This window comes from Solanum stenotomum, chromosome 11 (assembly GCF_019186545.1).
Source record: "Solanum stenotomum isolate F172 chromosome 11, ASM1918654v1, whole genome shotgun sequence".
Taxonomy (NCBI): Eukaryota; Viridiplantae; Streptophyta; class Magnoliopsida; order Solanales; family Solanaceae; genus Solanum; species Solanum stenotomum.
Window position 1 is genome coordinate 7,600,096 of NC_064292.1, and position 21,538 is coordinate 7,621,633.

A 21,538-nucleotide genomic window follows, 5' to 3' on the forward strand; every position below is an offset into this window, starting at 1 on the left:
TTAGTTTTCTTTTAGTCATTATCCTATTAACTAGTTATAGTTGTTCCTATTTTATAGGCATGTTAGCAGTCTTTCAGCAGTCCATCTTTTGTGTTAGTTGTACTGCCCCTCTACTTATTTAATCAACTTGAAGTTCAATAAAAATTATTCTTCAGATTTCAATTCATCTTGCTGTTTAAGTTAAATTAATAACAGGTGCACTTAACAAGTACTAAAGATTCAATTTCTCCTGCCTTAGAAGAATGGAGGTTTGCATAAAAGATAAAGAAACAGAGAGTTGCGTAAATAAAGAGTCACATTCAGAAGGAACGTACTTAAAAGTAAGGAAACCCAATATACTAGGTGTGAGAAAAAAATTGAAAAAGGAAAACATTCAATACACGCAAGAACTTCAACAATTTAAGGGATTTTCAATGATGTTCAAAGATTTTTGGAGAGTGCAAAATTTTTCTTCTAAAAGAGGTTCCGTAAAAATATCAATCAGTTGAATTTTTTGTGCTAATAAAAGATATTTCAATGTCTCCATTAAGAACATGATCACAAATAAAATGATGCTTAATATCAATGTGCTTAGCAAGAGAATGATGCATAGAGTTTTTTGAAAGACAGATAGAACTAGAATTATCACACATGTAGTTCTTCCAAGGAAGCCTTTACTCTAGCAGTCGACAAGTTTCTAGCCATGAATGAACCTCTTCTTTGAGAAACTTTCCGAATTGTACACTCATCAATTGACCAATAATGTACAGACAAATAAATTGTGGCTATCCTTTTAGAGTCATCATGCAAGGTTAATGGCAAAGTAGAGCTCCAAAATAACATAATGCACTTATTGGACCATGTTGTTACATGTAAGGAGAGACTTTTTATACCACTGTAAACATGGCTATATGTTGGAATGGTAGCAACTGAACATATAGAATCAATATGCACAACAGGGGAATGCATAAACCACTGCCATCCCGTACCCCACATTCGATTGATGTTATTAGAAGATCTATGCAAACAAAACATTCTAGTCATATCCATCAAAATTTCTCGAACATTACTTGTGTTACTAGTTAACTTCAGGGTCTTCAGACTTATCCCTGGATCCCATGTGGGAACAACCAGTCCATTTCCAATTAATTCAAGAGATAACTCGCTCTTAATTCCTACGAATACATGTACTACTTGGACATGATCCGTTTTGGACATTTTATCAAACAAGTAGAAGCAACTCTAGTTTTTTTAATTTCCACATATTCAAGTAATGTATTAAGGCATACACTGGACAAATCAAGCTCTCGAGTACACTCTGATGCAACTAAGATAAAGAAAAGCAATGAAAATGTAAAGAACTAAGAAAAGGAAAGAAAGGAAAAAGGAAAAAGAGTAAAGGACAAGTTATTCTCTATTTAGCTAAACAATTATTTCATAGCTGCAAAAAGAACTATTACAATGCTTAAATAGCCAAGACACTCCTTGGTGATAGTATGAAAAGTAATTGCCCAGCATTGGACCTAAAGTGTCCAATCACTCAAACATTAAGGGCAATTTTGACAATAACATAAAATGACTTTTAAAACCTATTGGATTAAACTGACAATATGAAACTATTATTATTAAATGAAATCCTAACCAACTTAACGGCTAGGTCCAACCCCTCAAGCACTCAGTACTAGCTTACCCAGCTTCCGACTTCATTCTTGCATCATTCCCTATTCCTTAAAAACCTTCTAGTCCTCAAGAAAGGAATTGAGGAAACCTCAGCTTCATGGTAGAGTAGTCTTCCCAGGTTGCATCATCTCTTGACATTTGTTCCCAGTGAATAAGAATTTGAGGAATAGCCTTGTTCCCCCTTTTATCATTCTTATATCCAATAGTTCCTGAGGCTGCACACAGTTATGAAATGACACATCAATTGTTGGAGGATGATTAAAATTTGTTAGCAAAGCAAGGTAAGGCTTCAATTGAGATACATGGAATGTATGATGGATGGCTACTTGAGGTGGTAGAGACAACTTGTAGGTAACTGGACCAATCCTTCGTAGTATCTGGTAAGGGCCATAGTATTTAGCTGACAGCTTCGAAAAGGTCTGGTTAGAGATAGCGAGTTGCCTATAAGGTTGGATCTTTAGGTACACCCAATCTCCCTCTTCAAACTACATATATGTTCTGTGTTGATTGGCCATGGAAACCATTCTTTGTTGAGCTCTGGCTATGTGGAATTTGAGCAACTCGACCTTAAACTCTCTAGTTATCAAACTTCTATCCATCTCCTCCTCTGCAGAGTCCCCAGGAATATAAGGAATATGGAGAGGTGGTGGTTGTCCATAAAGAGCCTCAAAAGAAGTTGTTTGGATTGTTGAGTGGAAGGTGGCGTTATACTACCATTCTGCCAAGGACAAATAGCTGGCCCAATCCTTCTGACTATCAGCACAAAAACACCTCAAATATGTCTCAAGGGATCTATTGAGTACTTCTGTTTGGCCATCTATTTAAGGATGATAAGAAGTAGATGTGCTCAATGTAACCCCTTCCATTGCAAATAGTTCCTACCAGAATTTGCTCATGAATATAAGGTCCCTGTCACTGATGATGTTTTCAGGTATTCCATGGAGTTTGTAAACTTGATCCAAGTACAGTTGAGCGCCAAAAGTGGCTGTGTAAGGATGGCTAATGTTGAGGAAGTGCCCATACTTTGTAAGTCTATCAACAACAACTAGTATAGTTGTCTTGCCCTTAGACCTTGGCAACCCATCTATGAAGTCCATGCTTATGCTACCCCAAGCAACATATGGTATTTGTAGTGGTTGGAGAAGGCCTGGATAAGCAGCACTGTTTTATTTGGAAAGTATATTTTGACTGATTTTAGAGTCGCCACTTAATTTTTGAGAAAAATCAGGAAAATTGATTTTCAATAGATTAAAACAGGGAACCGATTGAAAATACTTAAGGGGGGTTCGGGGTTCCTATTAATATTCTAGGAAGGTTTTTAAGGCACCTAGAATATCCACTAATGTGGTTATCCGACAATTAATTACTTGGCTAAAATAATTTTAACTTAGCTTGATTTGCGAAATTGAACTATTTTATAGTTAAAACTTATTTTAAAGGGAAAAAGGGGAAATATTGCGATATTATCTAAGTTAAACATTTTGATAGATTATGTTTCAATATTATAGGAAACGAGTATTTAATTAGTTAATATTTAGAATACTAGTTTAGAATGACTATCTTTTGGGGAATTAAATCTTATTAACCTTAAGACTAACAACAAATATCGACAGGTAAACAAATATAATAAAGTAAAGAAGGAAAATTGGGCCCAAGTCTGGTTTACTGTTCGCCTGGGCCAGTACTTGGGCCTAATCTTCTTTTGGGCCGAAGGCCCATTCGAATCATCTGCACCTGTCTTAGTCTAACATAGCAAAAATATTGTTCATTGGGCCTTAGACCCGATTTTTCCACCTGTCCTAATAATTAACAAAATAATAATAAGCAAGATAAAGGGGGCTTAGGCCCAAAGTAACAAAATACAATTTCTTAAAAAAAAGTGGGCCCTTTAAAACCCAATCTTTCAATTTCTGGATCTGTTGCATCTTTCAACTTTGGGACCTGTTCGTCATTTTTTAATAGTCTGGCTCGGATAAAGAAAAAATAGAATTGGGCCTCCACGGCCCAAAGGGAAATGCAAGGAGAGGGTCCATGATACCCGGACAGATTTCACATGCAAACACAAAAATGGGAATTAGTAACCCACAATAATATCTCTGAACCAATCACTAAATAATAAATGTATCAAAAAGGAGCACGACTTATCAATATAGCAAGCGACTAGCAGTAACTTAGCTAACAATGTCACACTACAACCAAACGCGATCCTCAGCTAGAAAAAAGGGTAAATACTTGATCAAGACATATCATGCTAAGCAGTCAAACAATGAAAGATTTGAGAAGTGGAGAAACTAAGTTATTAACATTAATTCCACGATGCTAAAAGCTAATAATTTTAGACCCAAAAGAAGAGACTTGTCCGAGCTTAAAAAAAAAAAAAAAGAAACAAGTTGGCAAAAGACACGTAAATCACAATGGCATTTGATCATTGAATGCCAAATTTCTAATGTATAAGATCCCAACTGCTGAAAATTAAGGCTACTGCTATATCTATGGTAACCATTTCAATATTGTGGCCCCAAAGATAGTAGTAATTTGAAGGAGAGGCAAGTGACAAGCAGCTTTGAAAGTTATTAAAAAGGGCAAAATTATAGGAAGAGATACTCATGCTTAAGCAACGCAGAACAAAATTAGTAAACTGGGTATCGTAATATTATTATGCATTTAACCTTTGCAATATATTATGATAGGTGTATGAAAATAAAATAAAATGAAGTACCGCATACACTTTAAAATTATTATTATTTTTTAGTATTAATAAAATATGCATATAAATTAGATAAATAATTAATTAGTGTCGTTGTTTTATTGAAATGACACGTTCAAATCTATCAACATAAAAAACGGAAATTACATCATTAAAAGGCATCGTTTTTATTTTATAATAATTTAATCAAATTAGGAAATTATATCATTTAAAGACATCTTTTTTATTTTTATAATAGTTTAATCAAATTGGCAGCAACATTATGCTCCTTTATGTAACGCCTACTCAGTAAAAAAAAAAAATATATCCGTCAAAAGTTTTAATGGGTTTTAAAATTTTATTTATTTCATATTTACATGCTATAAAAAGTAAATTATTTTGTCATTTCAAATTCCTCTTATGATGATAAATTTGTTGAGTGATTTTATTTGATAAATAAAACTCAATGACTTTACTAGATAATTTTTTTTTAAAAAAAAAACAGGTGATCTTTTAAGGTATTAACTCCAAAATTAAGGCAACAATTTAGGGGAAAAGAGACTACAACCGAAATCTATAAAGAGCAAAATAACAAGATCTCACATTTTATAAAAGAAAAACTTATCTATCTGAGACATGTTGATCTAAATATGACTTTTAGCCAATAGGAAAGCAAATCAGTCAACTGTATTAATACTAAAACCAAATAAGTAAATATGTGCCTAGATAAATATACTAAAGGTCAAAATAGACATGCTAACATCTTGTACTAGACTGAAGCAACAGACAATGTTCACATGCATTATGAACATATCGGCAAGCAGTGACAATACCTCAAAATACGAACAAAATCAGCCAGGCATAAGATCATTTCTCACAGAGTATCTAACCCAAATAGTAACATGTAGAACTAATTGGATAGACTCAAAAGTGTTAATATCATACACGATAAGCAAGATGGGAACCGACACTCCGGAAATCGAACATTTTACACAATAATAAGAACAGAACAGAAGAGGACAAACGAAACATTTACGAAAGGGAGCTAAACACACCTATATAACAGGACAGAGGATAGGATGACAAACAGAAAGCTTCAACCATACTTCGAGCCAACCGTAACAAAATTTAGACAGTGAGTAGTATCTAACCAAGAAATTCGAGAAGAAACATGACAGAGCAAATCAGCTCAAACAGGCGAACACATTATCTTAAAATAAATCAATAAATACATATACTAGTTTCAAAGAGGTTAAGATAACGATAAAACTTAGACTCAAAACATATCACGTAAGATCAGCTCAACAACAACAACAACTATTTCATGATTCGACATTCATTGGAATCGTATGAAGAAAGGAAAAATGGCCAAGAGTTATTTACCTTTCGATGGGCAGCGAGCAGGGACGGGATGAGCGGGAGGAGATGAGTTTCCACCACCACAAATGACGACTCCGATGAACTCACGCGAACAAAAAAAAAAAAACAAGCAAAATTCGACCAAACACCGGAACTATTATCTCTTTTCTTTCGAAATGTATTTTTCAGTATGTATTTGAAAAACTTCTGCTCAAACTCTCTCTGTATTTTTCACTCCAAATATTTCAAAAAAAAAAAAATCCCCCTGTAATCTCCTCTCCCTCTCACAATGAATAAGAAGGGTATTTATAGACAAGGATTAGGGTTCGGAAAAATGGGGGGAAAGGACCAGAAATTGGATAAAGAGGGTCCATTTCAAAAATCAAACACCCCAAATATCTTTCACCATTTTAGGGAGACCTCTTTTTCTGAGATTTTCGCCCTATTCCGGAAGAGGAAAGGGCAAATACGCGTGCTTGTTGTTGCTGCGACATCAGTACGAATTGAAAGGGATGCGGGAGAAGACGACAAGGGAGTTGACACCGTGTATTTGCAGTAACGTTAGCTGCTGCTGGTTGTCGTTTTGCAGCTGTTGCCCGTGTATTTTGACGTCTCCGTCTCGTCGGTCTTCTGGGAATTGTATACGTTGTTCTGGGTTTCTTTGGAATAAGGAATAGGAAAAGTGGGCCGGGTCGGGGGTTAATTGGTGGGCTGCTGGAAGGGAAACAAAAAGGGAATGGTTGGAAGTTTGGAATGGAATGTATGTATGTCTGTATGTATTACCGTTGGTTTGGAATTGGAAAAAATTGGTGGGCCAGGGTTGATTTGGGCTGTTTGAAGTTGAATTGGGACATGAGAAATTATTAATTGGGCTGGGAAGGTTGGGTAGATTAGGCAACTTTAATTGAGTTGGAGACAAACCATTAAAAGGCTAGGCTTGCAATTAAAATTGAAGCGTCAATTATAGCCAAATCGAATTTAGTTGGTGAATTTGGTCTATATTTGCATAAGACGAATTTTCATAAATTAATTAAGGAGCTTCTTTATTTTAACGAAATAAAATATTTAATTCGATTATGAACTAATCAACTCAAAAATATAAACTATTGATTAACGAAACTAAAACCAAATATTCAAATAAAATTAAGACTTTTTTAGGTGAATTTCAAATATTCATAAAATATGCTAATTATACACATAATTATGTAATACATATATATTATCTAAAAATTATAAAAGGTGACAAACTATTTAAAATAACTTGCAAACTATTTTCATTTTTTTTTCTTTTTTTTGGAATTTTCTAAAACTTATTATTTTAAATCGTTTCAAATTGAAGAAGCTCGATGATTAATTTACATCGGGGAGGGTCGAAATTGGGTGTCAACAAGCACTATCATATTTGCTCCTCTGACAGGTTGCACACTGCCTCACAAACATAGTTACATCTTCCTTCAGTCCCTTCCAGTAAAAAAGGTTTGAGATCCTTTTGTAAGTGTTCTCAATTCCTGAGTGGCCTCTGACAGGTTTTTCATGCCAGATGAAGAGGATCTCCTTCTTCAAAGTTGGTTCATCTCCTACTACCAACTTATCCTTCATCCTTAGTTATTCATTAACAAATGTGAATTCATTGTATCCTTCCTCCTGTGATACTACCTTGGCCAGAATGGCTTTGGTAAGAGGATCCCTCTCCCAGCTATTTTTGATCTTTTCTAACAGCTCACTGACCCCATTAATTAACATCATTGATGCTACCTCTTCTGTTGGTACTCTGGACAAAGAATCTGCAACCTTGTTCTCCCTCCCTTTTTTGTACTCTATTTCAAAGTGGAATTGCATCAACTTGGCGATCCATTTCATTTGAGAACCTGTATGAAGTTTTTGATAAAAACTTCAGAGCCTTCTAATCAGTCCTCACAATGAACTTCTTGCCTATCAAATACTGAGCCCATATAGTAATAGCTAGAACTAGAGCTAATAGCTCTTTGTCATACACAGACAACCCTTGATGTCTTATGGAAAGACCCTTGTTGAGGTAAGCAATAGGGTGGCCCTCTTGCATTAAGACAGCTCCATTTCCATAGTCACAAGCATCTATTTCTATAACAAAAACAACACAATTATTAGGTAAGGAAAGGACAGGGACTGAAGCCAGTGCTTCCTTCAGTTCCTCCATGGCCTGAGTGGCCCTTTCAGACCATTGAAACCCATCATTCTTTAATAAATCAGTTAGTGGCTTGTTGATTATCCCATAATTCTTGATGAACCTCCTGTAATACCCTGCTAATCCCAAGAACCCCCTTAGCTCCTTCACATTCTTGGGTTTAGGTCATTTCTTAACTGCGACAATTTTCTTAGGATCAGTAGATACCCCATCAGCAGATATTACATGCCCTAAGTATTCAACTCTACTAGCCCCAAATGAACATTTGGCTTATCTCACACAGAACTTGTGCTTCATTAGCAAGTCAAATGTTGTTTTAAGATGAACCAAGTGTTCAGATAAATTCTGATTGAACACCAAAATGTCATCAAAAAACACCAATATGAACTTCCTTAAATGCTCTCTAAAGACATGATTCATTAGACTTTGAAAAGATGATGGAGCATTGGAAAACCCAAATGGCATCACTAAATACTCATAGTGACCTTCATGTGTTCTAAAAGTTGTTTGGACAATATCTTCATTGGTCATCCTGATCTGATGATAACCTGCTCTAAGATCTATTTTAGAGTAGATCTTTGAACCTGCCAATTCCTCTAATAGCTCTTCTATTATGGGAATGAGAAATTTGTCTTTAATTATCACCTTGTTGAGGCCCTTATAGTCCACACATAGCCTCCAACTCCCATCTGTTTTGCCAACCAGAACCACTGGTAAAGCATAAGGACTACAGCTTGGCTGTACAATGCCTTGCTCCATCATGTCTCTTATCAACTTCTCAATTACATCCTTCTGTAAAGATGAGTATCTATATGGCCTCAAGTTCACAGGGTTTCTTCTTACCTCTAGTGGTATTTTATTATCAAATGGCCCTCTTGAAGGGGGTAACCCCTTTGGCTCAACAAACAACTGAGGATACTCTCGAGTAAGGAACACAATTTCCTTGGGTGTGGTTACTCCCAAGTTCCCTTTTTCCTCCAATGGCACTACTCTGATCATGAACAACTGGGCACCCCCGTTTGCCATTTTTTCTAACCTTTTGGCTTCCATAGTTCTCACCTTCTCCACATGACCTTTCAACACACATTCATGCCCTTGGTAAGTATAGCCTAAAGTTAACTCTTGAAAGTTCAACTTAATATCTCCCAAAGGAAGCAACCATTGTACCCCTAAGATCATGTCACAAGATCTGAGAGGTATCAGTAAGAAATCATCCGTGTAAGTTAGTTTCTCCATCATCCATGAAAATGCTTTACACAGCTTTTTGGTTTGCCTATCATGCCCTTCAGCCACATTGATAGCATGAGTTCTGACAGCTTGAATGTTTCCTTGGAGTTCCCTTGCAATTCCTTCATCCATAAAGTTGTGTGAACTCCCTGGATCAATCAATATATACAAGGGTCTCTGTTGGCAATACTCTTCTACTCTTAGAGTGTGAAAAGTGGGAATGCCATGTAGAGCATAGACTAAAATCTCACCAACCTCATCTGGCTCTTCCTCCTTTCCTGGCTCAGGGGTAGGTATATCCACCACTTTATCTTCACTGGTTTCTTTCTTCTTTCTCCACTTCCAGCAAATACAAAGATTTGGACCCTCCACACTTGTGCCCAGGGAAGAATTTTTCCTCACAGAAAAAACACAACCCCTTTTGTCTCATCTCATTCATCTCAGCAGAGGTCAGCCTTCTGTTAGTATTCCTGTTAAGATTTAGAGAAACTTCCCTCTTACCTTGCCCAAAATATCTTTTGGAACCTATTCCCTTAAGAGAAGAGTTGTATGAACTCCCTCTATATTGAGAACCACCAACAAAAAATGATGGTCTAGATATCTTAAGCTGGGCATTAACCTGAGCTTCAGTGTTTCTAGCTAGCTGGTAGGCTTGAGGAAGTGAAAATGGTCTGTGGTTCTTGAAAGTATAGCGTATCTCAGGCTTGAGTCCAGTAATGAACCTGCTAATGGCATATTCTGGCAAGATTGTAAGCCTGGTCATGATCTTATCGAGCTCATTCTGATAGTCTTTAACTGATCCAGTTTGTTTGACCAGCTTCAATTCAGCCATAGGATCTTGCAACTCAGTTCCAAATCTGTCCATGAGAGCAAACATGTATTCATCCTACGTAGGATAAGGCAAGTGTTGCCTACTCCTTATGTATGCTAAGTGCCACTCTATGGATAGACCATCAAAGTGTAAGGAATCCACTCTCACCTTTTAATTTGGAGGTATTTCATCCAAGGAAAAAAATTGATCTACCTTGTAGATCCACGACCTGAGATCTACTCCATTAAACCTGGGAAACTCTATTTTGGACAACCTGGACAAGGAGTAGAAGAAGTGACTATGGGCAGGAGGTTGAGCTCCTCCTCCTCCAGGGATTCCCATGGTTGGATGGCTTTGGAACCCTCCATATGGCATTTGTGTTTGGCCTCCAGTGTGCATCTGAAAGTGAGTTGAGCTTCCAGCCCCCATGTGTCCTCCAGGTCCACCTCTCATAACAGGAGTATGATGCATATATCCCCCTAATGGTGACTAGAACGGAGGCAAAGCCCCCATTCCCAATTGATAATCACTAGGGGTAACCATGGTTGGAGCTCCTCCTATTTGAGATTCTGAGACCACGCCATTGGTTAGCCAAAAGGAGTGTAGATCTCACCAGCTCCCTCAGTCTATTCATGGTTCTTTCCCTTGTCATTTTTCTTTACAGCATCTAAGGATTCCTTCAGCTCAGCAAAAAACTTCTCATATTGTTCCTCTATTTGGTTCTGCCTGACAGAGAAGTTGGCTAACTCCATTGTCATTCTGTCAAGCATCTCTTTGATATCTCTAACCTCATTCACCATTTTGTGTATCCACAGAACTCAAGAAAGTGCTCTGATACCAAATGATGCAACTAAGATAAAGAAAAGCAATGAAACAGTAAAGAACTAAGAAAAGGAAAGAAAGAGAAAAGAAAAAAGAGTAAAGGACAAGCTATTCTCTATTTAGCTAGACAATTCTTTTCATAGCTGCAAAAAGAACTATTACAATGCATAAATAGCCAAGACACTCCTTGGTGATAGTATGAAAAGTAATTGCCTAGCATTGGACCTAAAGTGTCCAATCAATCAAACATTAAGGGCAATTTTGACAATAACATGAAATGACTTTTAAAACCTATTGGACTAAACTGACAATATGAAACTATTCTTCTAAAATGAAATCCTAACCAACTTAACGGCTAGGTGCAACCCCTCAAGCACTCAGTACTAGCTTACCCAACTTCCGACTTCATTCTTGCATCACACTCAAGGATAAGAGAATCGAGTTTTACCTGTGGATCGTCAAGTATATGAATGTCGGGAGGCCAAATTATCTCTGTCTCATCGCAGTTCTGGTCTTCACCTCCTAGAGATGTATCACTTCCAATACGAATGTCGCACTCACAATCAATGATGTGTAAGCAACTTTCTGCACTTCCTGGAGATGTAAGATCAGTTTTGATACAAATTGTACACTCAAAATCAATGTTGCATACACAACATATTATACTTTGCAAAGATGTAGCATCAATTCCTATACAAATGTTGCACTTGCAATTGACTTTGCATACACTACGTTCAGTTTCATCAGAGTTCAGATTTGGTACAGGTGTTGACCTCCTTGCTATGGCGTTCAATCATTCTAGGATCAATTCTAGTGTTCCCCTAATGCCAATCTCTGCTTCATTAGTTTTCTGCCGCCAGTGGTCAATCTCTCTAGAATCTTGCCATGTTTGTTAAGTGGATTGTCCATTGTTAATCTTCACGCACAGGTCGCAGAACCAAGGATCATATACCAACTGTTATGATCGAACTAATTAAACTCAATATTTAAACTAAGCAAATCAAACTCTTAACACTTTTTTGGGGGAATTTTCTCTTGTTTATATTAAGCAAAACTGAACTCTATTACATAATAGAAACTACTAATATAAAATGGAAATAACTGAAATACGGAATCTTCATAGATAGGATAAACTTGTAACCTGTAACAGAAGAAGAAAGAGGAGAATTTAGGGATAGGAGAAGAAGAGGAAGAATAGTTTAGAGAGAATTGAGGAAGGTGAGGAAAATACCCAATTGATCGATGCCCCTCTTGCTCTTTCCGGGACTTAGTTATAGGATGCTCACGTGCAATCACAGCTCTTCAGCTTCATAAACTCCAATTAAAATCTCGTGCGTCCAGGTATTATAATTCTATTCGTCGTTTCTGAAATTAAGCTAGTAAATCAGAGTGTCAGATCCTACAACTTGCTAGATTACATGCCTTTTTTGAAAGCTCAACTCAAACATTCCTTGATGTTCAACAGTTTTTATTGGTCTATTGTGTTTGGCCTCTGCCTCTGTAGAACTCAAACAATCTTTAACTTTTGTTCTTTTGCATATGAAAGGATTGAATGTGATTCTTTGATAAACGTATAGTTGAATTATAAATAAATATTTTAAGTTTAATCAAATAAAATGGAATTACATGAATTACATATATAAATTATAATAATAAAACTAATTGTTAGAAAAAGATTTAGTCATCTTCTTTTTTAAAAAAAATTTTCAATATAAATTAATCTTAAATAAATAGGTGAAACATCTCTATGTTCTATTATGTGTTTGCCCATGTACTCTTTTCTAAAATAAATAATGAACATGATATATTCAAATGATTTTAAACAACTTTATAAAGACATCATAAACCAATTTCTACACATATTTATGAAGTTGTTTTGCACTTTAATCAAATAAATTTTATCAATTCTTGGTAAACAACTAGAAAGAACAAAAATTAAAAGTTAAGAGAAATAATTTAGATAACTAATAAAGTTGGGGAATGAACGAGATCTGAACTATTTTTTTTAAGGAGAAAAATATGGAGCACAATTTTTTTCTGAAAACAAAAGTGTCTTTAAAAGTGTCTGAATGAGATAAGACTCTGTCACAGATCTGATTCATTCAACCCTTTTTAGACCCATTAAAAGATTTTCAAGTAAAAAAACAAATGCACTTAATGGCCTAATGTCTGGACAATTCAGATTCAAACCTCCATTAAGAGAAAATAAATGAGGCCTAATTTGGTTTCCTACCATTAAAAATAGGGATGTTGCTAGTCATTTTCAATACACAGAAATATATACGGAAAAGAAAGATTTATAAAGAAATAGAGAGAACTTTAAAAAAAAATTCACTATGACTAAATTTATATTTAAACTCATATAGCTCAGCTAGTTTACCTATCTATTACTAGGTTTAGGGTTCGCTAGATTAATACTTAAAGTCGGATGTCCATCACATCGTACCCTAAGATGGAGCGAACAAATAAAGAATAAAATAAGAAAAACGCAACACAATCATTTTTTTAAGAGGACCATAAGTGAAAGCGACAATATAGTTTGAAAGATTTGAGCAACATAGTTAAATTATGAGGAACATATAGAGAGAATAAGTCTTCAATTATATAATTAAAATATTTCAGAAGAATGAAAACAATGAAATATATAGGAATTGAATACTATTTAATATATCATGTATTAGGAGTAACCATAGAGGGATATAATTGCATATTTAGAGGCTTGAAAGTATATTAAAACTTACTCAATGTTTCAAACTTCATTTTTTTCTTCTTTTTCCTTTTAAAAAAGTTATAAGTAAAGGTGCAGCTAGAGCTACAATCAACGAAACGTTGTCAGTTTAATACAGTATCAAAATATTATATGGTGTATATAGATCAAACTAGTCCTGGAACGTGCGTTGCACGTGTGTCCCATACTAAGTTGCGTGAAGTTATACAAATACTTTGAAAATATTTTAATAAGCGTGCGATAAGTTGCAAAAAAATTAAAAATAAAAATGCAGGCTCAAATCGACGAATGATAAGTTTATTTAACCAATATTATTATCAATACGAGATACATCGACATACTGAAATATTGTGGTTGAGCGAATCTCAAAAGGAATATTAGAACAAACTTCAATTATGCAATTCTTATAATATATATATATATATATATGAAGTATTAAACTTTACAAAAGTTCCCATTGTTTTATATGACATAAATCGTAAGTTATGTGTCAAATGTGATTTCAAAATTTTTCTTGTCTTAAGGTTTTCATCTTCTTTCTACGAAATTGTAGTCTCCACCTTTTTATATTTGCGCATATATTAAAAAGTTGTTGCCGAATGAGAGTAATGATTTGTAAAAGTTGTATAGAAATTTGATCAACAATTATATAAATCATAATTTTGTTTGTACCTTTTATTTCCTTTGTCCAATTCAAAATTATTAGTTGTCATCTATATATTTGACCAAATAAATTATTGTTAAATTATATTATGAAGTATCAGATATAAATTGTGTCATTTTGATGTTGAAATGAAAAAATGATATAAAGACCAAAATTTGACGAATTTATTTTTAAAAATAGCTTTAATTTCCTAAGTAAAATAGACAATATAAAAGTTTCCTCTCTAGGAAATCAAGTTTGTCCTCATTACTCCAACAATTATTTATCCAACCGATATCAATATATTGGTGAAATGAAAGATAATTGCTAATTAGATTACGTTTATTTTTTATCTACACGTTGCTCTCTCAGTTGAAAGAACCCACCTACAAACTTGGATACTAATTATCAAAATTAAAATGAAAGAATGATACAACTTGAAAAGAAAAGAAACTAAAAATTGCTAAAAAAATAAATAAACTAAAAGTAGCAAAGTTGACTTGTCTTTAAGAAAGCAAAGACTTAGTCTATTTAAAGTTATGTACATGTCAAGAAATTATTATTGAATAAAAGTAGCAATTTATAAAATTAAATTGATTTATATCTCTTCTTTAATATGTCTAGTGAATTATACTTAATTATATTGTGTACATGCATAAATAAAGTACTTGTTTGTGAAAGAGATTTAATATACTATAACTATAACATCATATAATTTACGTATTACTATATATAATAAGTGGGAATATCTACTACTTAGCACATGATAAGTGTTATATGTGCTTAGATAGTGTTGTACATTCTTCTTTTATGGTTGTACCTTTAAAATTTATATTATTGGACAATTTAACACCATTAATCACAATAATTAATAACTTCAAACATTTTTTAAAAAAAAGATGAAAATTTTGATGACTCTCCAAATTTTATTTGTGTCACATAAATTGAGACAACAAAAATAACATATATTGGGTCCATTTTAATTTATTTGTCTTTTTTTGTGTTTTTTATATTTAAAAATTGCTTATAAATACTATAAATCATGATAATTGACAACATAAAATATGTTTTGAAAAAAATACAAAAAATTCCACTGATTCTTGAAGTGAATCTATCGTAAAAATACTATAAATCATGATAATTGACAACATAAAATATTTCAAAAATAAAAACATATAAAAAAATTCGATTGATTCTTGAAATTAATCTCTCGTTACAAATTATGTATAAAATATAATAAATCGTGATAATTGACAACTTAAAATATTTATTAAAAAAACACAAAAAAAGAAATTGACTGATTCTTAAAATTAATATATCAATATCACATAAAATAAGACAAAAGTAGTAATATGTATTATTTAATGTGAAATTATTGAAAACTACGTAAAATGTATTGTAAATCTTAACAATTAACAACATTTGATTGACTCTTGAAATTTTATCTATGCTACATACATTGAGACAAACGGAGTAATATATATTAAGTATTTAAAATTACGTACAACCTTATTGCTTTCTGCAGGCTTCGAATTATCGTGGTCATTTTTTAGGCTGATACAAGTTTTGTACATTTTCTATTTAATTTTTTTTAATATTATAAATCGCAATAATTAATAATTTAGAATATTTAAAAAAATATATTAAAAATTGAGTTGGTTTTGGGAATTTTATTTATACTATATAAAATGGGACAAAGGAAGCAACATATATCATTTACAAATTACTTAAAAAGCATTAAGAATTACAATAATTACCAAATTAAAATATTTAAAAGCTATATAATAAAATAGGTTCACTCTTAGAATTCTATCGGGCTCACATATATTTAGACAGAAAAAATCACACATATCATTTTAAAATTATCAAAAAAGTATTATAATTAATAATAATTAACAACTTAAAATATCTAAAAGTCATTTTAAAAGGGTTAATTTTGAAATTTTATCCATATCACATATTTTAGGACAAAGTGACCAGTAAAGAGAGAAACCAAAGAAAGAGAACAAAAATTCAAAAATCTCTTCTTCTTGTTCCTCTCAAAATCTTCATAGGCTAAGAAATGGATTGTGAGATAATTTGTAATGTAGATGTTCCTTCAGCCTATGTTGGCCTCAGAATTCTCTTGGTTGATAATGATACAATTTCTTTATCAAATATAGCAGCAATTCTTGAAGAACATTCATTTAAAGGTACAATAATTTTATGCCTCTTTTAGTTTTCTCTCATATGTGCTGAGCCTTTTTTCCCTAATTTTTGTTGGATCTTCTAGGTAAAACCTGTACTTATAGTCTATAGATAAAAAAGTGAATTTCTGTAAAATTTCTTATTGAAGTTTGTTTTGTAAGATACATGAAACTTATAGATCGAATTTAATTTTTTGGGGTAGATTTGAGTGTTGAAATTCGAAGAAGAAAATTATTTTATTATTGGCAAAAAAATTGAGATGCACATGACTAAAGCTTGTAGTAAATTTTAACATGTGTTCCAGTCATGTATGACTAAGTGCAGGTATAGATTANGCAATAATTAATAATTTAAAATATTTTAAAAAATATATTAAAAATTGAGTTGGTTTTGGGAATTTTATTTATACTATATAAAATGGGACAAAGGAAGCAACATATATCATTTACAAATGACTTAAAAAGCATTAAAAATTACAATAATTACCAAATTAAAATATTTGAAAGCTATATAATAAAATAGGTCCACTCTTAGAATTCTATCGGGCTCACATATATTTAGACAGAAAAAATAACACATATCATTTTAAAATTATCAAAAAAGTATTATAAATAATAATAATTAACAACTTAAAATATCTAAAAGACATTTTAAAGGGTTAATTTTGAAATTTTATCCATATCACATAAATTAGGACAAAGTGACCAGTAATGTAGGTTATTTGAAAGTTACATAAAAATATTATAAATCACAATAATTAATAACTTAAAACATTTTTAAAAAAAAAAATGAAAATTTCGATGACTCTCCAAATTTTATTTGTGTCACATAAATTGAGACAACAAAAATAACATATATTGGGTCCATTTTAATAGTGTCAAAGAAAGTACAGACTTGTGATAAAAAAACGTTTTCCATTATCCACGCAAAACAATCGCTTCAAAAACTCCGTTATTAACCCCAAAACATACTATTTATATTATTGGGCCCGTGCGTAGCACGGGCACCATTATCTAGTATATATACAAATGTTAATTAGTTTTAAGTAGATGTATGCATTGTCTGACTAAAAAATATATGAGCACATCCATCTTTGAATCTGGGAAAAAAATATATAATTTGAATAATGTCAATATAGTCCTATTACTCTTTATGAAATATAACACATAAGCGCAATTTAAAAGATTATTATGTATATTGTTTTATATATGGGTATGAAATATAACATAAGTTCTCTTGTATCCTAGTTACATTTAAAAGTTACTCATAAATAATATTAATATAATAACAATATTATCAGAAATTGCATTTACATTTAGGTTTCAGTCATAAATATCATATGTAGTACATTTGCAATTTATCCTGTAACGGGTATAATTAATTTACGATATTTATAGAACATGATACATACACAAAAACAATATATGTGTCCACCTACAAAAATAAAAAATATAAATTTAATCGGTATTAAAAGATATAAAGTAAATGAATCATTACCTTATTAATTATGTTGCATCATCATAGGATATTGTATGGTTTAGATATTGGAGGAGAAATTAACTCAAACACAACGTACAATCAAAATAGGAACATAAAATAGAGGTAATTCGTCAAAAAATCAAAGTGTCAGAATAGAGACCTTCTCTTAGTATTTCTATGTCCTTACCAAGGATTTTGTTCATTATATATAGTGTGTCGAAATTGTTGATTTATTACTATTCATAACACCCCAAAATAATAAATGAGAAAATAATGAAGAGAAAATAAAAAGCCTGTAATTCTCTTCATATGTTTAACTTTTGTAGGTGGAATTAATAAGGAAGATAAAAAGTTAATAATTTAACTCATAGAATAATCATAAAAGTTGAAAAGCTTTTACGTATGTGTGATATCATATTCAAAGTACTTATAATTTATCAATTAATAGAAAATCAATTAATCATGCATATTATAACCATAATATAAAATTTAATAGGAGGTTTTCTTAATAATAATAATAATAATAATAATAATAAAAGAGTAAAATAGTTATTTAATTTTCATTTATTAGTTAATAAATATTATAGGGCTAAAATGATAATAGGTTAGGATCTTCCCACTTATAGGGGCTCGCGCTTTGCACGTGTATCCCATATTATTGAGTAGATAAATTTTAAAAATCATATGATTTTTAAATTCTATGTTTGAGTTATGAAAATAATTAATATTGACTCTGAAGAAAATGTTCCTGTCCCATCAAAAGCCTCAAATATCTATGTTGCCTAAATACATAGATGAAAATGTTAAAGAGAAAAACAAGTTGTTACAATACCCTCCTAAGTGATATTAAAAGTTACTCATAAATTGAATGTACTAAAAATTAAAGTAAAATTAGAAAATTGAAATGGGGGACTAAGTGATATTGTCTGTATCGCGAAAATAGTCAAGACTAAATTATTTTGAACATAAATTGGTAGATTATCTACATCTTTCTTAATTACATCTCCCTAAAATATTGACTACACTAATTATTGACTTGCTACTATTTAATTGACAAAATTTTATCCTTCATTTAGTATAAGGTGGTAGAAACAAAACAAAAAGAGAGAAACCAAAGAAAGAGAACAAAAATTCAAAAATCTCTTCTTCTTGTTCCTCTCAAAATCTTCATAGGCTAAGAAATGGATTGTGAGATAATTTGTAATGTAGATGTTTCTTCAGCCTATGTTGGCCTCAGAATTCTCTTGGTTGATCCTGATATAACTTCTTTATCAAATATAGCAGCAATTCTTGAAGAACATTCCTTTAAAGGTACAATAATTTTATGCCTCTTTTAGTTTTCTCTCATATGTGCTAAGCGTTTTTCCCCTAATTTTTGTTAGATCTCCTAGGTAAAACCTGTACTTATAGTCTATAGATAAAAAAAATGAATTTCTGTAAAATTTCTTATTGAAGTTTGTTTTGTAAGATACATGAAACTTATAGATCGAATTTAATTTTTTTGGGTAGATTTGAGTGTTGAAATTCGAAGAAGAAAATTATTTTATTATTGGCAAAAAAATTGAGATGCACATGACTAAAGCTTGTAGTAAATTTTAACATGTGTTCCAGTCATGTATGACTAAGTGCAGGTATAGATTAATAAATTACAACAATGTTTAAAAACTTGTTAGATTTGTTGTTGTTTTAATAAATTGATGGTTGAAATTTTTGTTTATGATGCTTGAGAACATAACAAATGGATATTGTAGCTAGTTAAATTATGTCATTAAATAATTTATGTAATGGATGTTCTAGAACATAAGATTTTTCTAAAATTTTAATTTGAATTGTCAAGCAAGAACACTTTATCATTTGTTTAAATGTTCAATCGAAGAATATTGTAGCTTAAATATCTAAATAAAAGTTATTGTCAAGTGTAAAAGGTTATCGATATATCAAACCTTATGAAAATATATTCACTTAATCGTCAACTTTATCAAAGTTGAGTTGTACTTTATTTGGAAAAGAATTAGTTGGATTCTTAGGCAACAAGTCTAAATTAATTAACTTATCAAAGACTTGAATGATATTAGTCACCTAGCATCAATCAAATATTTCTTTCTATACTTCTAATGTAATATTATTAGTTAGTTCATACTACCTTTATCTGTGTAATAACATAAAGGAAATGGAAGGTGTATCACTGATTATTATGAAAATATCCCACAACATGCATATTTTTTTTGATATTTTTCTGAGCTTGATTTTTGTTTCTAGTAACTGCGATCGAGCAAGCCACTATAGCTCTATCCATTCTCCGGGAACATATCGATCAATACGACTTGGTCATGGTGGATGCCAACATGCTTGAAATGGACTACCTTGAATTCATCAAGTCCACTCAACTCATCAAAGACAAACCTATTATTTGTAAGACCATTTCCTCAAAATTTTAATTATTTTGCTTGGTTTAGTGTGTGCTATTCATTAATTCAAAAGTATATTAAAACATGTTAATATAACATATCATTATTGAACTTTATCTACTATAATAATAATATCAAAAAATTGTGTTCTTTAACACATTAGTGTTAGTTGAAGATTTTATATATATATATATATATATATATATATATTTGTCAGATTCTATATTTATATAAGTTCCTTACAAAAGTGGTGTATATAAATTTGAACATCTAACTTCTCCCCACAATTCTAGACACATCATTTAATTAGTATTTTGTTCTGATTTTTTATTTTGGCTTAGTGATGTCTCCAGAGGTGATGATCGAAATGATAAAAGAATCACCAACACAAGGGATATGCTACATTTTTAAGAAGTCGCTCATTTCATCATTGAAACTCAAGGATGTATGGAAGTATGTGAAGTGGCACAATAACAAGGCAAATGAAAATTCACAACACTACAGGGCTAATCAAGTTTATGTAATGGACAACACATCTTGTCCTGAGAAAATGCAAAACAAAAAGGGAAAAAGCATAACGAATTGCTCTGAGACTTATCAAGATCAAGCGGTAGATTCTTTAATAGAAAAAAATGAGGCAAAAAGGTCTAAGAGAATGAGAAGTACGATTGAGGAGGCACAAGTTAAACGTAGTGCTCTTTTAGAAAAAGAGGAGGATTATTCTTTGCTATCGAAAATAAGTAAAAAAAGACCAGAAAAGAAAAGACGAAATCTGAAATGGACAACAGAGCTTGAGAAGAAATTAGACGAGGTTGTTCGTGAGTTAGGAGAAAAAGGTAAGTGTTCAAAGACTTTATTTTTATTTCGATAGAGAGAAGTAGAAAAATAAGAATGTTGGTTAAAGAAAATCTTAAGTAGACATTTTCTTAATGTTCACAATTTTACTATTAAATTCTTATTATTTGTCTTACCATGTTGATTTAGCTGGTCCTAAAAATGTGTTGGAGAGGATGTGTGTGGAGGATTTGACTAAGGAATGTCTCACCTACCGTCTAAAGGTATCCAAGTATGAAAAAAACATTTATGATTCAAGGTTTTGTCAATTTTTCCTAATATTTTTCATCTTATGTAGAAATATAGATCCCAAAAACGACAAGCTCCAGATGTTCAACAAGTTACTTCAACGAACTTCAACGAGGAACATCATTCCAAAGTGTTCAATTCAAGTACATTATCTGTGAATGTCAATGAATTATTTCAAGGAGCATACATACCTCAACCACTAGAAGTTCCTTCGGTAGCTTTACCAAGCTCAAGTGATTATTCCTTGAACGAGTGCGATGATTGGATTGATGAATTTCTAGA

At 32.1% G+C, this 21,538-nt stretch overlaps 1 protein-coding gene across 1 annotated transcript; it reads left to right on the top strand.

Annotated features, from left to right (window-relative positions):
• Positions 1–20,102: 20,102 nt before the first annotated feature.
• LOC125845501 (uncharacterized) lies at positions 20,103–21,044 on the top strand. Its single transcript, XM_049525016.1, has 2 exons — positions 20,103–20,220; positions 20,527–21,044. The coding sequence occupies exons 1-2, from the start codon at positions 20,103–20,105 to the stop codon at positions 21,042–21,044; spliced, it is 636 nt and encodes a 211-aa protein (XP_049380973.1).
• Positions 21,045–21,538: the final 494 nt, after the last annotated feature.

What these genes read in the sequence shown, in the direction of transcription:
- LOC125845501 (XM_049525016.1), top strand. Translation starts at nt 20,103, where the DNA reads ATGCCAACATGCTTGAAATGGACTACCTTGAATTCATCAAGTCCACTC. An exon ending in TAATTATTTTGCTTGGTTTA is followed by an intron (nt 20,221 to 20,526) that starts GTGTGTGCTATT and finishes TGATGTCTCCAG; the next exon opens with AGGTGATGATCGAAATGATA.